Source organism: Eumetopias jubatus, unplaced genomic scaffold (genome assembly GCF_037043125.1).
Source record: "Eumetopias jubatus isolate StellerSeaLion01/CBP00866 unplaced genomic scaffold, mEumJub1_p1.0 scaffold_10, whole genome shotgun sequence".
NCBI lineage: Eukaryota > Metazoa > Chordata > Mammalia > Carnivora > Otariidae > Eumetopias > Eumetopias jubatus.
Genome location: NW_028274816.1, coordinates 47619296 through 47634868, shown reverse-complemented (window position 1 = coordinate 47634868; position 15573 = coordinate 47619296). Strand labels below are relative to the sequence as shown.

General features: G+C 56.1%; 2 protein-coding genes across 3 annotated transcripts; both read right to left on the bottom strand.

Annotated features, from left to right (window-relative positions):
* Positions 1–384: 384 nt before the first annotated feature.
* Positions 385–9587, bottom strand: FXYD7 (FXYD domain containing ion transport regulator 7). 2 transcript variants are annotated; one of them, XM_088028492.1, is made up of 6 exons: positions 9508–9587; positions 5168–5197; positions 2956–3030; positions 2774–2816; positions 2570–2610; positions 385–765 (listed from the first exon to the last, which is right to left on the bottom strand). In XM_088028492.1, exons 1-6 carry the CDS (start codon positions 9536–9538, stop codon positions 743–745), a joined length of 243 nt encoding a protein of 80 aa, XP_087884618.1. In that variant the 5' UTR covers positions 9539–9587; the 3' UTR covers positions 385–742. The 2 variants fall into 2 exon arrangements, with proteins under 2 accessions (XP_087884618.1, XP_087884617.1); XM_088028491.1 differs by lacking the exon at positions 9508–9587 and having other exon boundaries at positions 5168–5267.
* A 470-nt stretch (positions 9588–10057) lies between these two features.
* Positions 10058–13041, bottom strand: FXYD1 (FXYD domain containing ion transport regulator 1). Its single transcript, XM_088026930.1, has 7 exons — positions 13037–13041; positions 12676–12796; positions 12172–12247; positions 11544–11618; positions 11267–11384; positions 10317–10366; positions 10058–10125 (listed from the first exon to the last, which is right to left on the bottom strand). The coding sequence occupies exons 1-7, from the start codon at positions 13039–13041 to the stop codon at positions 10103–10105; spliced, it is 468 nt and encodes a 155-aa protein (XP_087883056.1). The 3' UTR covers positions 10058–10102.
* Positions 13042–15573: the final 2532 nt, after the last annotated feature.

Sequence of the window (15573 nt, the reverse complement as noted above, 5' to 3'; positions counted from 1 at the left end):
CACCCACCCGCTGGGGGAGCGAGGCGGGGGAGATCGCCCGCAGGTCTTGGTGGGTGCGGCTCCTTTGGGGAGGCGGGGGAGCGGGGGCGGGGTGTCTACTCTGGGGTCCCGGCTGGGCGCGGGGGGGGGGGGGCGGGGGAGCAGCGGGGAAGAGACGGGAAGGGGCAACTGGGGAGGGGGCGTTGAGCAGGGGAGGGGAAACTCCCGGTCTCTGAGACAGGCGGTGACCACTGGGGCGCTGGGGGAGGGGAGGAAGAAAGAGGGGGCGAGTCTGGGGATGGGAGAGAGAGAGCTCCCCCAAGGTTCGGTTTTGCCCTCTCCCCCGTTTTGTCCCCACAGATGAGAACTCACAGACAGAACAGGGGAAAAAACCAAATGCACATTTATTAAGCTCAAGACACAGACTCCAAGGGTGCAGGGAAACCGATCTTCGGAGGGGAGACGGGGAGGTGCAGGGGAGCAGTACGTGGGGATTCTGGGGGGCTGGGGCTGGACTCCCGGACCCCAGGAGCTGGAGGCCTGAGTCCCTGGATCCGGGATGCAGACGGGCTCTTTCGGGGGGTCGTCATTGCCAAGGCCTGGGGAGGGGCAGCGGGGTGCAGCGGCACCAGCCTCGGGTGGGTGGGACGGCTCATTCGGGGGAGCGCTCCCCGGCGCAAGGCTGGGGTCCCCACCGCCTCCACCCGGTCCTCAGGCTTCCGCACTCAGGCAGGGACAGCAGTGGAGGTGCCCGGGGCTGGTTTTACACGCCGCCACCTCCAGGGGCTGGGGACCAGGGGGGCGGGTGGAGAGAAAGAGAGACGGAGCGTCAGCCACCTGCTGCACCTGTGCAAGCAGCCCCTCCCACAGCCAGTGCGCCCCCGCCCCCCTCTTCCCACGGAAGCCAGACCCGCAGGGACTGTCACCCTTGAGCTAACACTGGGAAATGACTTGCCTCCCCACACCCTGATCCGTTTAGGGACACCTGTGTGGCTTTTGTCCTGCCCCACAGGACACTGTCATGGAGAGGAACACACTTGTGATGAAGCTGGAGACCCCTGGCCCAACTTGGGCCTTTCTGGGGTGTCCCCCTGGAGTCTCCATCCCCGTCATGTGTCCCCAGCCTCCTCCTACACCCCCATCCCAGGCCCACACCCTGTCTCCCCAACATTTGGACACAGCCGGAATTCCCCTGTTTCGCACCCACTTGGGACCATCACTCCACTGGAGTGGGTCACAGTCCTGGGCATATTCTGAGACCTTGCCCCAGGTGCTAGCCCCCCCCCAGCCATCCACAAAGTCATCCACAAACCCCCATTAGAGTTTTTAAATCTCATGAAAAGAACATGAAACAAAACACATCAAATTCTACACCAAATCCCCCCAAGCATTGAGTACCCCAAGGCCCACTTTTTAGTTCTGAGACGTTTTATGAGAGGCAGAGAGATCCCCATTTCTGATTTGTGTAAGTCCCTGGAAAGAATGAAGTCCCACTAAAAACAGGTCAAGATATTTTTACATAATTTGAATTAACACCCCCAAGGAGTCACAATCTTTCATCTACAGTTTATTCCCTCCTACAACCTAATCTCTGTCCATCTTCCTTCACCCCTCCTTCACCCCTTCACCCTTTCCTTCACCCCTCTCTCCCCACCCCTGCCCCCCCCACACCCCTACCCGCTCACACTCCCCCACCCCTCACCCCTTCACACCCCCACCCCCTTCACACCGTTCACTCCCTCCCACCCCTCATACCCCTCACCTCTCCATGCCTGCCACCCCCTCCTCCCCACCCCTCACTCCCTCCACACTCTCCACCCTTCCACCCTTTACCCCCCAACACACACCCTCCATCCTCTTCACGCGTCATCCTTTGCCTGTATTTTCCATCGTCATGCTCCTTACATCCCTGTGTTCTCTTCTCCAAAATCAGTTTTTTAAAGCTGTATCCTATAAGTCTCTCCTTTTGTTATTTTGATACAATTATTCAAAAAACCTTCCCTCCTTTCCTCCCTCCCCCCTTCTTCCCTTCCCTCCCTCCCTCCCTCCCTCCCTCCCTTTTTCTTTCTTTTTCCTTTTTTTAAGTACTCTCTACATCCAACGTGGGGCTCGAACTCACAACCCTGAGATCAAGCGTCACAAGCTCCCCCCACTGAGCCAGCCGGGCACCCGTCTCTTTGATTTTTCTTGATCATTTCATCCTCGGTCTTCCCACCTGGGCAATAAGGTCTGGAAAATATCCCATCTTCCTGCCTCCTGTAGTGCTCAGCTCTGCCCCCCTTTGGACTGTGCACCCCCCCTCTCTTTACGGACTTGTGGCTTTCTCCCCTGGGGAATTAGTTCAACCTTGCTTTCCCGGAGCTTCTCCACTTGTTTCTGGGAAGCTTCCGCGGACTTTTTAGGACATTTCCCACATCCCACTGACTCTCTGTGGGTTAACCTCTTCCATCGGTGGGGCCTCAGCTCCCACTGCAGTTCCCCTGGTCCATTCGTGGGTGGCATCGTTCTACGGGACACCCAGTGCGGCCCCCCTTCCCCTTCTTGCCCCCATCCCTCCTCCTCCCAGAACCACACCCTTCCTCATCCTCACCTGAGGAGGGAAGCTCCGACTTACAGGATTTGCATGTTGGACTGTGGAAGCGACGGATCAGAGAGAAAAGCATCAAGAAATCCAATTAGCCACAGGCTTCATGAGAAAGATGTGGGCGGACCCTGGGGCCCTTCTGTTGGGGAAATACCCCTGCACCCCAGGCTGCTCCCGCCCCTCTCCTCTCTCTCCCTACTGCTGCCAGACCTCTCAGACCTGGAGTCCGCCTTCCTGCACTTCACCTTCTTGCCTGTTAGGAGAGAGAGAGACACAACGAGACAGGACATAAGGGTCTGGACAGAAGCCAGCAGGGAAACCGTAGGTGCCCAGGGACCCCGAAGCAGCCCTCTTTGAGGCACTTTGGAGCCTAGAAAAAGGGTCACACTTACTGATGATGATGAGGATGCCCAGCAGGAACAATATAGTGGCCAGAGTCATGCCCACCGTCTGCACAGTGTCGTAGTCTGGGGGAGATAATGGGGGACATCAACGTGGGTAACACCTCAGCCCTCCCTGGCTTCGAGGTTGCCCAGCCAGAGGCCCAGAGCCCAGGGATGCTGCGGGCCATGCCGGAGGCTCCCCCAGTGGGCTAGTATGAGGATGGACAGCAGGAGCTTGGGAGCTCCCTTGACCTCTTTACCCTCCACCCTTCCCACCATGCTCTGTATATACATAAAACCATCCTCTACATCATAGATACATATATCGCACCTCCTTTTACTGCCTCCCCCTGGTCCTGTCTACCATTGTCACCTGTCTGAACTATCGCAGCAAGCAACATGCTCTGTGGTGTCCCTGCACCCCAGTCACAGGGATCCTGCTAACACCCAAGTCAGATCAGAGTCCCCAAACTTGGAGGACCCCACTTCACCCTGGCTTCCATTGCATTCCAAGGAAAAGCTGAAGACCTCACCACAGCGCACCCAGCCCTGCATCACCTGGTCCTTGTTCCTTCTCAGACCTCACCCCACTCAATTTTCTGCCTCAGTCCCCTACTCCGGGGACACTGGTCTCTCTGCCATTCCTGGAGCAGATCAGGTATGGTCCTACCTCAGGACCTTTGCATTTGCTGTGCCCTCTGCCTGAAAGGTCCCCACACCTCCCCCCCCCCCCCCGCCGCCAATTTTCCTTCCTTACCAATTTCTGGGCTTTAGTCACATGTCAGTGAAACCTTCTCTGAAACCTTGTCTATTTAGAATTTCCCATCCTCTCCTCAACATTTACAATCTTATTCTTGCCTGTATTTTCCTTCATAAGAAGCATTCTTGTCTAATATGCCACAGTAAATACCCTTGAACAACACGCAGGGCCCCTTAGATGCAGATTTTTTTCCCCAATAAATACAGTACAGCACTGTAAATGTATTTTCTCTTCCTTATGATTTTTTTTTTTTAAGCAAGCTCTACTCCCAGCTTGGGGCTTGAACTCACGACCCCGAGATCAAGAGTCACACGCTCTATTGACTGAGTCAGCCAGGTGCCCCTCTTCCTTATGATTTTCTTAATAACATTCTTTTCTCTAGTTTCCTTCATTGCCAGAATACAGTACATAATACACATAATATACAAAATACGTGTTAATCAACTGTGTATGTCATTGGTAAAGCTTCTAGTCAATAGTAGGCTATTGGTAGTTAAGTTCTGGGGGAGTCAAAAGTTATATGTGGATTTTCAACTGCATGGGGGGGTCGGCACAACCCTAATTCCCAAGTTGTTCAAGGGCCGATTGTATTTATTGAAATACGAATTTATAGGGCACGAACTCGGTACCAGCAGTGTCCAGGCCTCTGCCTCAGGGAATTGACTTTCATATTGTGATAAAGCACAGAACGAAATAAAATGAAACATCTGGCCATGTGACTATGACTGGTTGTATCTGTGGCTCCTGTTGGCAGAGAGTCAGGAAGGGCCTCTCCTAACAGAGCAGTCGGTATTTGCTCTGAGCCCTGAAGAAGGAAAAGGAGACTTAGTCAGCTGTGTGGAGAGCTAGATGAGGAGTATTCCTAGCAGAGGAAACAGCACATGCAAAGGCCCTGGGGTGGGAAAGAATTTGGTATATTGTAGGAAAAGTATGAGTGAGCAAAGGGAGAGGGCAGAGGAGTGTTTAGAGAGGGAACCCAGGCCAGGTCTGCTAGACACGGGGGTAATTTCTTTAAACTTCAGTGCTGTGGGGATGATTTAATGGCATCACCCAAGTAAATCTTTCCCATAAGCTTCATAGGTAGAGACTAATACTATCCCTTATTTACAGAAGAGGAAAAGTTGCTTGCTCAAGGCCACACAGCTAGTGAGGGGATAAGCCAGGATTCGAATCCAGGCAGCATGGCCTCAGAGTTGTATGCTTCTCTGATGACCACAATGTGCCAGCCCAGAGTCCTGATGAAGCCTGAAGGAGGTCCAAAGAGGGTAACCCACCCCCCCAAATCCGATTCTGCCGTCTATGAGTCCAGCCGATGTAAACTGAATCTGCACGGTCACATGGCCAGTGGCCCAGCAGGTATCATGTTGCCAGGGCTGAAGCCATTTCAGCAATAACCTGTGGGGACTTGCAACCACCCCTTTATCCAGCCCCAGGGTACCCTCATCAGAATCTGCCACTCACCATAGTAAAATGGGTCAGGTTCCTGAGGAACTGTGGCAAGGAAGGCAGGAAAAGAGAGAGAGGGAAAAAAAAAATATTTCAACACTGGGTTTCTTAACATTTTTGAGACTCCAGATGGGGCCACTGGCCCAGTGCTTTCTGGGTAGAAATCAGATAAAGACGCCCCTTGATCTGAATGATAGAGCCTCATGCATGGCAGGACACAAGGCTTGAAAAGTGGAGCATAGGCTGGATTCCAGCCCCCACTCACACCTTTCATTAGTACCTTCCCTCGTTCAGTGCACAACCTACCAAACTATACACGGCAGTCCTGGAACTAGCCCCGTGTGGAAGTTTGAGGCAAGCTATGGACTCATTTCCTGAAAAACACATACACCTTCCTATTTGCATCTGATGCTGGGGTTAACAGACTCCAATCCCACTGGGAAGCTGCTGAGTGTATCCACTTCCCCCGAATACTCCCTAAAACTTCTCAGTCATCTGATAGCTCCCAAAAAAGTCAGGCACTGTGGCTACTATTCTCATCCACTCGCTCCTGCCACCGAATCCAATGCAGAGGAGCTGTCCTATAATATACTCTATATTATATTACATATAATATATACTTTATGACTTATTTGTAAGACATCATCAATTTTAAGATTCAAAATTGACTTCATAATAGCTTTCTCAGTGTGTGTATATATGTTGAATATGTATGGAACTCTACCATATGAAACATACCCATCCATTAGAAGACTCACCCCAATTTCAGAAATGTTAATGTGTGGATAAAATGTGTGTGTGTGTGTGTGTGTGTGTGTGTGTGTGTGTGTGTTTACTTTTCCCCATCCCCCACCTCCCTGTCCCAAACCATAATTCCCCTTCAGGAGCCCATCCTGATGGCTCCCTAATTCCCGACAGCTCTCAGTACATTCTGTCTTGTCTAGAGCCGAATTCGGCAAAGCGTGCACCACTAGCCGAGGAGCACCAGGGCTGCGAGGGCAAAGCCTCTGCCTGTGAGGACTAATGCACTGTCATTAATGTTCTGGAGGCTCAGGGAAGGATGGCAGCTGCCTTGAGGTGGGGGGAGACCACGTGACTAATTCTGGCCAATGAACTGTGAGTGGAAGCCTCATGTGACTTGCAGGCTGGAGCATTTAAGGGTTCTTACAAGAGCTCCCTTTTGCCTGTTGGCCTGAGGACATGAAGTTTTCTTTGGCGAGCAGAGACCCCCGGCTGACCTGAGATGGAGGTATCGTGTAAGTGAGACTTCAACCTTGGTTGTCAGAAGCCGCTGAGATTTTTGATACTATTTGTTACCACAGCACACTCTAGCCTAAACTGACTGATTCAGGTGGCACCCAGGCAAGACTCGAAATAGCACCGTTTCTCGTAGTGTGTAAGTTCGTCCTCCTCAGTTTCCTGTCCTGTCTTCAAGGAGGAAGTCGTAGGTCGGTGCGGAGGTGTCTTTAACACCTTCCACCTTGCTAAGCTCCCTCTTTTCCTGCGAGAACACTGTCCTTGGGCTCACAGCCTTCAGCAGTGATAGCTCTGTAGAATTTTGTGACATTATTTGGTTTTCTCCTTTATTTATTTATCTAACCAGCATTTGATAGCACTGACTCCATGCCAGGTTCTGTTCTAAGCACTTCACAGGCGTTAACACACCTCCATCCACACAGCCGCTCCCTCATACAGGGGCTGTTTGCATCCTCATTCCACAGAAAAGGACACTGAGGCCCAGAAACGTGGAGTCACTTGTTTAAGATCATGTTCATACTTGCCTTGAAGGCAAAAATAAAGAGAGAGAGAGAGGAATTTTCCTTTTGTGATGGTCATATAAAATGAAGCTAATTAAGTTTTTCAAAAAGCTAATCCTTTAAAGGCAAAATGCTAAATACGAGTGTGGGGAACATCTGGCTAAGGCAAAAATCATACTCGAAAACGTCAAGATGGGGAAACGTTATTTTAGGGTCATACGTGCTGTCTTAGCTCCTCCACCAGATGGGGAGGAAATTTCTTTGATTCCTCTGCCATTAATCCTGACATTTGTAAAAGTCTTTCAAAGAAGTTTTCTAGAATGAATGAAAGAAAGAAATGAATAAATGAATGGGCGAGTGAGTGAATGAATGAATGAAGGAGAGCCCCTGCTAGGCTGCAGGAAGCTGCATCAGAGGTGGAGCGGTTGGATTATCCTACTTTGTCTCCTGTGTTTCCAAGCACCCTGCCTTCCCAAACCATCAGGAGCCCACTGGGTGAGCACCTGCTCCAGAATCCTCTTTGGTTCTACCCTGGGTTCCTCGGGCTGTATGCAGAAGTCCCTCTTCTGGTCCCTGCTGCCCCAGGAATCTGGTTCCTCGGGGCGAGGCTGGGCTAAGGGTGGAGCCAGGAGGCAAGAGAAGTGTGCACCACTCCTGGCCAGTTGCCAGGGAGATATCAGGAAGGAGGTGGTTGCTATGGCAACTGGGGCATCTTAAGAGGTGAAGAGAGTAATGGGTTTGGGCACCCTAGGCTGGGTGGGGTCCTGGGGGTTAGGTGTCTAATTCCGGGGCCAATCTTGACTCCCTTGGCTCCCTTTGTACCTCCCATTGTTGCACCTGCAGGGCTGGCTTCTGGCCAAGCCGAGGGTCCTTCTCAAGGATAGGGACCTGGGCCTGGTTGTGCTCCTGCATCCCCTTTCTGTTTGCCCCCATCGCTCCCTCCTGCTTTCTGACTGGGTGGGAGAGCCTTCATCTCCCTCCCCTGTGCTTCCCCCCCCCCGCGCCCCCCAGAATCCATTAATCAGTTTAAGTGGTGCAACACATAACATGCTCTTCCTTCCCACCCCCCCCCCCGGGGTTTCCCAAGACCTGCGGTCCCCTCTTCTGCTTTGACTGGGGAAAAGGTGGGGGGGTGGGGCTGAGGCGTCTGTCCTCCCACCTCTGCCCATCTGCTGCCATCGATCCTGTTAACCACCATCTCTGCGAAAAGAAGCCCTGGGCTCCTGCCAGGCCCGCTGGCTCAGCCCTGCCCCCTCTCCCTAGGGTGGCTTCCAGCCTCTGCAGCCCCCCCCCCGCCCTGCTTCAAATTCTGCAGATATGGCTCAGTGCAGCAGCCCCTGCTTGCCCGGAAAGGGGGCAGGGAAGGGAGATCGGATGGAATTAGGGTTCCCTTCACCACCAGGGGCTCCTGAGCGCCACTGGCCTATCCCCTCTGGCCCTGCTCTCAGTGCTGGAAACCCCACCCCCACCCCCATCAGAGCATTCTTCCCCCGTTCCTCTGCAGAGGCAGGCTCAAGAAAGGGGGCTGTTAGGGGGCAGTGAGTGTTTAAGTGGGCTCATAACTGGGTTGAGGGGTGTGAAATGTAAATCGCCATGTGGCTGGATGGGGGTGAAGAAGGGACATCTGTGTGCACACCCGAGTGCACCTCCTGGACCAAATAACACCCCTGCATGTGGGCTGGGAACGAGGGTCCTGCCATCCATTCCTGCCCAAGGGGGGTTCACTGCAGTGGCTTGGCCCCACCCGCTATCTCTCTCCCAAGCTGTGGGTCCATCTCTCTCTCTCTCTCCTCCTCACTCCTCCTCTGTGAATTTCTCTATGCCTGTCTCTTTGTCTCTGATTTTCTCTCTTTCTCTGCATCTCTTTCTGTTGCTCTCCGCCTTCCCCTTCACTCTCAATCTCTTGCAGCCTCATATCTGTCTTCTCCCCGGGTCTCCCTCTGGGTCTCTGGCTCTGGATCTCCTGCCTCTCTTGCTCTCTCTCTTTCAGGCTCTCAGTCAATTTTTCACATTCCTTTCCATCTCCCTCTCTCTTCTGTCTCCTTCCATCTCTCTCTCACTTCCTCCAGCTCTGTCCCCACTCTCTCTCCGTCCTGCTCCCTCCTTCCCGCGGAACCTGCCTGTCAGGGATTTCAGGAGACACCCACCATAGGAGCCAGCGCTGGGAAAGAGAGGGATATGCCCCCCTTCCCTTTGCCCCCCCTCGGAAACCCTGAAATTTGCGAGAGCCCCTATGGTCGCAGACCCACCCGTTCCCACCCTCGAAGCCAAGGCTCTTCGCGTCCGCTACCGCCGCTGTGCAGGACCAGCCGCCCGGTTGCCATAGCTACCGGTCCGCGCATCCTTTCTCCCGGGACTGCCGCTCTCCAACCGCGGGTCCCGCACAGGAACGACACCACCGGGAGGGGGTGTCCAAGAGGCCTGGAGGGGCGCCAAGGGGTGCACTGCAGGGGCCTCCGCCCATGGAAGGAACAGACATCCCCTTCCCCATTCCCTTCCCTTTTCAATACTGGAATCTCCCTAGATCCTCTCCCCTAAGCTCTAAGATCCCGGAGCCTCCCTCCCCACCCGCGCGCCCTCTCCCCAGGCAACGCTCACCCTTTGTGGGGGCCTGGGTCGGGGTCGCCATTCCGGGCCGGAGCAGGGGGCGGCTGGATGCCGAGGCGGTGAAGGCTCGGCTGCAGCAGCTGGAAGCGGGACGGACTGATGTCGGGGGGAGATGGGGGGAGCCCTCGTGTGGGGGGGGGCCGTAGCCAATGGGGGCCCGGAGAGCCCGCCCCCGTCCCGGCCACCCCCGCCCCCGCCCCCGCCCACTGCCGACGTCCCCGCCCCTTCCCCAAGGGTGGGGGCGCCCCCTGCCGGGGCCAAGGGGGCGCCCGGGCTTTCGCGCAGAGGGACTGACAGATCCACAAAGCGCTGTCAAGAGAGAAAAGCACGTTTTATTGAAGTCTGGGCGGCAGAGAGGAGTCTGTGGGGGCAGGGCTGGGGGAAAGGGCAGTCCAGGTGGCGGTGGGCGCGCAGGTGGTAGGTGGCAGGCATCAGGAGCCAGGGGAATCCTGTGGGGGTGAAAAAGGTGAGAGGCAAGAGAGCCCCCCAGCCATCCCATCCCACCCTTCGCCCCCTTCTCCTCCCCCTACCCCCCAGCCTAGCCCGAGCTGCAGGACCTGGCTGGGTTCCATCGCGCCAGGTGTCTCTACCGCCTGCGGGTGGACAGACCTGAGGGGGAACACGGAGAGTTCGGGTGTCAGGAGGGGCACCCCAGCTCCTGCGGAGCGGGGAGCAGCAGGGCAACTCCCGGACCTCTGGTTTCAGATCAAGCCCCTCCCTCCACGCGCCTGTCCCGGCCAGGAAAGGGGCTCTTGGAACCCGCCCTCACCCCCAAACACCCGAAGTCTCCCCAGACTCACGGCGGATGGAGCTGCGGAAAGTTCCCTCCTCTTCATCAGGTTCCCCAGTCCTGGCAGAAGGAATTGGAGATGAAAAAGGAGAGAGGCAGCCGCCCCCATGAATCCCCCAGCGCAGCCCTAATTTCACAGACCCCTGTACTGAGGGCCAGAGATGGGCAAGGAGCAGGTTCAGGGTCCGCCAGAAAATCGGGCGCACCCAGGAGCGGTTTAAGCGTGTGGCAGGAGGCGCTCCAAGTGCCTCCCGGAGTGCTGGGGAAGAGCCTGGAAGTTGGTGGGGGAGGAGTGGCCGAAGGACTTGAGGGCAGACGGCCTGGAGTCAGCGTAGGCTAGAAACCCAGAACCCTCATCTCCTAGTTGAGTGATCTCCAGCAAGTGACTTCACCTCCCTGTGCCTCGGTTTCCTCATCAGTAAAATGAGGTTAACAACAGCACCTACCTCATGCAAGGGGTGTGAGGAGTAAATAAGATAATACACAATAAACAGTATCTGGCACTTGGGACTAAACATTAGCTATTATTTAAAATCACATCTACAATTGTTTTAACATGGAGAAGGTATTCATACATTGCTTTAAATTTTTATTTAAAGATGAATCAAAGAGCTAGGAACAGGACGCTGAGCTAAACTGGGCCGCCAAGTGCGGTGATCTCATTTCGCCGTGGCTCCTTCTCTCACAGCACTTATCACGCTTTGTGATTTTATATTTGTGAGGCTGTTGGAACCCACGGCCGCCGCCCCCACTGGGCTGGGAGCTCAGCCAGGCAGGGAGGGCGGTTTGTCTATTCACCGCTTGGTCCCCAGGGCCCGTCTTGGGGCTTGGCACATAGTAGGTGCTTAATACATATTTGCCGAAGGGTCTCTGGCTGCGGGTCCGGTGGACTCCCCGCCTCACCCCCAGCGCCCCTCTGGAGCAAAAGTAGGTGAGTGAGAGCCCGGAGGGGCCTCTTACCTCTGCTGCTGGTTGAATTTGCACCGGCACCTTCTGCCTGTGGGTGGGGGTGGGAGGAGGACGAGGCTGAGATTCAGCTCTAGGCAGGCACCGAGCGGCGCTCGTGAGCCGGCCCAGGCCCGCGAGGGGCGGGGCCGTGGGGACAGGGGTGGGGCGGGGCCGGGAGAGGGTAGGGGCGTCAACAGGGCGGGCAGAGGGCGGAGACGGGGCGGGGGCGGGGGCGGGGACGGCAAGCCGCACTTGCGGGGGCTGGAGGTAGTGGCGTGGAGGTACCCACTCAGGATGATGAGGATGCCCAGGATGAAGAGGATCCCGGCGATGATGAGGCCTCCGATCCGCAGGGACTGGTAGTCTGTGGGCGGCAGGAAGGAGAGTGAGGGCAAGGAGGAGAGGAGGAAGGAGAGGAGGGGAGCCGAATGGGGAGGGAGGGGCCCGGGGGGATCAGGGAGGGGGAGGGGATAGAGGAGCTCGATGAGAGGAGGAAGAAGATAGGAAGGAAGAGAGGGATGGGGGAGGAAAGGGTGGGAAGGAAAGGGGGGCGGGGGGCAGGGCAGGGAGGAGGGAGGAAACCAGGAAGTAGGGGAGGATGGTGGAGAGAATGAGGGGAACAGAGAGGGGAGAGAGGGAGGCACAGCAGAGGATGAGCCATGAGATACTGAGAGGTTAAAGGAGAAAGACTTCGAGAGACAGAGAGGGATCAAATAGAGACACAGAGAGACAGACAAGGGGAGATCAAAACAAGGAGTGAGAGATCTCTGAGAGACAAGAGAGAGAGAAGGAGAGTGACAGAGCCTTGAACAGAGTCAGAGAGACAGAGATGGAGACAGAGCAGTAATGAGGACGGGATGGACAAACCCAGACCATCGCTCCCAGCGCCCACGGATAGACACCCCTCCCTCCCTCACCATAGGTGAACGGGTCGTGTTCCTGTGGAGGTTCTGGAAAGAGAAAGAAGTCAAGGGTTGGATGCTTCCTGGAACTCTGGACAGAGAAGGACATAAAGAGAGACCTTCTGGGGGCTTTATTCTCCTGGGCTGAGAGCCTGGGGACTGTTGGACCCTGAGCAGGCTGCCCACCCTCTCTGGATCTTAGCTGCCTCCTGCACTGTCCTGGGTGGGGCAGGGGGCACCTAACTGCCCCCGCTTTCTGTCTTATCCCATGCTGTCAGTGATTCTGTCATTCGAGGGAAATGGGCCTCCATCCCACTGTCCACCTTGGCCTGACCTTGCATCCACTCCCCTACCCCAAATACTAGCTTGTGACTGGACCCCATGTGAAACCCCCAATTTCCCGGTACCCCAACTGACTCAGTTTAGGTTGGAGTCTCTAACTTGGCTCTCTTGAAGGGCTCCCCCACCTTGCCTCCCTTGGGACTGAGGTGCGTGGTGGGCTACATACCCCAGACTCACCTGCATTTGCTGTGGTGAGAAAACCCATACAGAGAACCAAGATGTGGTAGAGAGGCGCCATTGTCCTGGGGGACACCAAGGGTCAAGAAATATGTTCCCTCGTTCCCCCCCACCATTAGGACTTGAACCCAGGGGGTTAAATCAGAGTCCAGGGGTTTGATTCCAAAAGTGTCCATCATCCAACTTGGCCACTGGGAGAAACAGGGGTACCCCCCGCTTCATGTGGACACAGTGTCACCAAAACAAGTCACAGTGGGGGTTGTACGACACACAGCAAGGGCAGGGGTGAGACACACAGTCTACAGGGGTCTCCCACAGGCCCGGGCCTCCCCACAGCAGGCCCCAGATGCCCCACACCTACCCCATGGGAAGAGCAGGATGGCTTGCCCCACCCAAGTGGAGAGACAGACACACGCGGTGAGGGATGAGGGACAATGCAGGCAGGACCCGCCCAAGGGTCCACCTGCCGGCACACCAGGGCCTCCCTGTGTCCGCGTAATATCCCAGCTCTCCGGCCCTCGGCCACGAGCCCGCTCTCTGCCTGACCCTGGGTATAAATATCTCCCACTTCACCCTGGAGGAATTTGCCTCACACAGGCCACCATGGCAACAGCCTTCCTTCCCCCACTCGGGGGTCACGCACAACCCTGCCGGGGTGAGGCCCGGCTGCCACATGGCTCCAGGCTGCTCCTGTGGGAAAGGCCACCCCTTTTCTTCTTCTGGAAATGATGAGAACAGGGGGGAAAACATCCCCTCTGCTTGCCTCTGGGTGATATCTTTCATGGGCGGACACGGCCAGGCAAGTGGCATGAGGCCCAGAGCAGTGGGGCCGAGAGACAGAAGACAGATGCCAGGGGCAGGGACACACACCCATACACACACACACACAGACACACACACACTCAAGCACAGGCAGTGGGGCTGCAGTGGAGACAACACCCATTCCCCCAAACTCCTGGTTGGAGCAAGCCGTGGGGTGGAGACAGTCACTAAAACGATACTCTTCATCTGAGCCTTCAGTGCCCCCAAATCGTGACGCAACCCGACCTACGCACGTGAGTGTCTGAAACCCCCCCCCCCAGCCAGGGTGCACACGCAGCGGCAGGGGAGGGAGACGTTGCACCCACACGCCCACTCCTGGGGAACCCCACCGTCCTACCCACACTCCCTTCCTCTTGGGTCCGGCCTGCCTGGGAAGCCACGGGCTGGCCACTCCTGCTCCCAAAATAGGTGGCCCAGCCAGGCGAGGGGTGAGGCCTGGAGGGGAGGGCAGGGGACGCTCACCCCAATCAGGCTGTCCCCTGCTGAAAGGCCCCCAAACGTCCGGCCGTGCCGGGGGTGAGCACTTTGGACCCCCTGGCCCAGAGCTGGACTGCGCCCGCCCTCAGCGGTCTCCCCTCCCAGCCCAACCCCACCCCTACCCTCCCCAACCAGCAGCTGTAACTGGAGCCGGGGCTGGAGGGGGGCCAGGGGGCGGCCCCCAGCCCAGACCGCCCTGGCCCGCTAGGTTAACTCTCTCAGCTCAGATGGAGGAGCCGCAGGAGATGTGTTGGGATCGCTGGAGAAGGGCCGCGTTGGCAGGGAGGACGGGACCACAGACACACACACATGCTCGCACGCACGTACCCACGCGGGCACGTACCCACGCTCGGGCCTCGGGCCCACCTCCGAGAGCTTCTGCCCTGCGGTGGGAAGGTGGGTGTCAGTGGTTTTCTGTGAGATCCCTGGGGATGGGGCCCAGTCGGGGCCTAAGGTCACCCCGTCTGAGTGCTTAGGAGCCCACTGACCCCTGACCCCAGGGTTCTGCAGGGACCTGGGCAGAACCACAGGGCTATTGTGGGGTCATTTCAGCGTGTGTGTGTGTTGTCTGCTGCTGACTGTGACGGCCCCCAGGAGGGCACACCACACACACACACACACACACACACACACACACACGCACACACACACATATTCAGATGGATGGTACAGAGACCATACAGAGACCCAAAGACCTCGCCACACACGTGTCCACCCTTACAAATGGTCACATTCTTGTGAAGACATACAAACGGCTGTACAGAAACACACTGATGGGCGCCTGGGTGGCTCAGTTGGTTAAGCAGCTGCCTTCGGCTCAGGTCATGATCCCAGGGTCCTGGGATCGAGCCCCGCATCAGGCTCCCTGCTCCGCGGGAAGCCTGCTTCTCCATCTCCCACTCCCCCTGCTTGTGTTCCCTCTCTCGCTGTGTGTCTCTCTCTCTGTCAAATAAATAAATAAAATTTAAAAAAAAAAGAAACACACTGATACACACACCACACATAAATACACTCAACAGCCCAGACGCACAGCTAGCTCTCCTCCAGTTTCAGGGATGGGAAGGCCCACACGCTGTGTACATATGTACGCAGGTGCCTACCCACACTTCTGTGGGCACAAAGGGAAGCAGAAATTCTGTCAAGGACACCGCCACACAGCCCGCCACTCTTACACATAACCACAAAAACAGACACACACAAACTGTGTTCATACCCTCATGCACAGGCCAACAGGGCCCTGTCACAGGCAGACAGGCCTACACACTTGTGTTGACACACTTGTGACACGCCACCAAATGTGTGTTGACACTTTTAACCCCAAACCTCCCCTTTCCTGATCTCACGGGGCCTGTGGGGCTCTGTGCTGTTGCGTAACACACACGCTGTCCTCACACGTGGGCCAGACTCACAGGCCCTGGTGACAGAGAAAGCTGGTTCCGGGTCTGAGCTCTGCCACTCCTGGTTGTGTGACCTTGAGCAGCCCGTGTGACCTCTCTGTGCCTCAGTTCTCTGTCCCATAAAATGGAGAAATCACCGAGATCGTACGTATGACACTGGGCCAGGCTCAGAGGTCTCTGAACCCAACACAGGCTTCTTATT

Excerpts from the sequence above, each read along its gene's own strand:
- FXYD7 (XM_088028491.1), bottom strand. The coding sequence starts at position 5,267 with ATGTTAAGAAACCCAGTGTTGAAATATTTTTTTTTTCCCTCTCTCTCT. Across the intron at positions 2,817-2,955 it reads GGGCATCCTCATCATCATCA|GCAAGAAGGTGAAGTGCAGG; the intron begins GTAAGTGTGACC and ends CTCTCCTAACAG. Across the intron at positions 766-2,569 it reads GTCGGAGCTTCCCTCCTCAG|CCCCTGGAGGTGGCGGCGTG; the intron begins GTGAGGATGAGG and ends CCTGGTCCCCAG.
- FXYD1 (XM_088026930.1), bottom strand. Across the intron at positions 11,619-12,171 it reads ACACGACCCGTTCACCTATG|ACTACCAGTCCCTGCGGATC; the intron begins GTGAGGGAGGGA and ends TGCCGCCCACAG. Across the intron at positions 10,367-11,266 it reads AAATTCAACCAGCAGCAGAG|GACTGGGGAACCTGATGAAG; the intron begins GTAAGAGGCCCC and ends TCCTTCTGCCAG.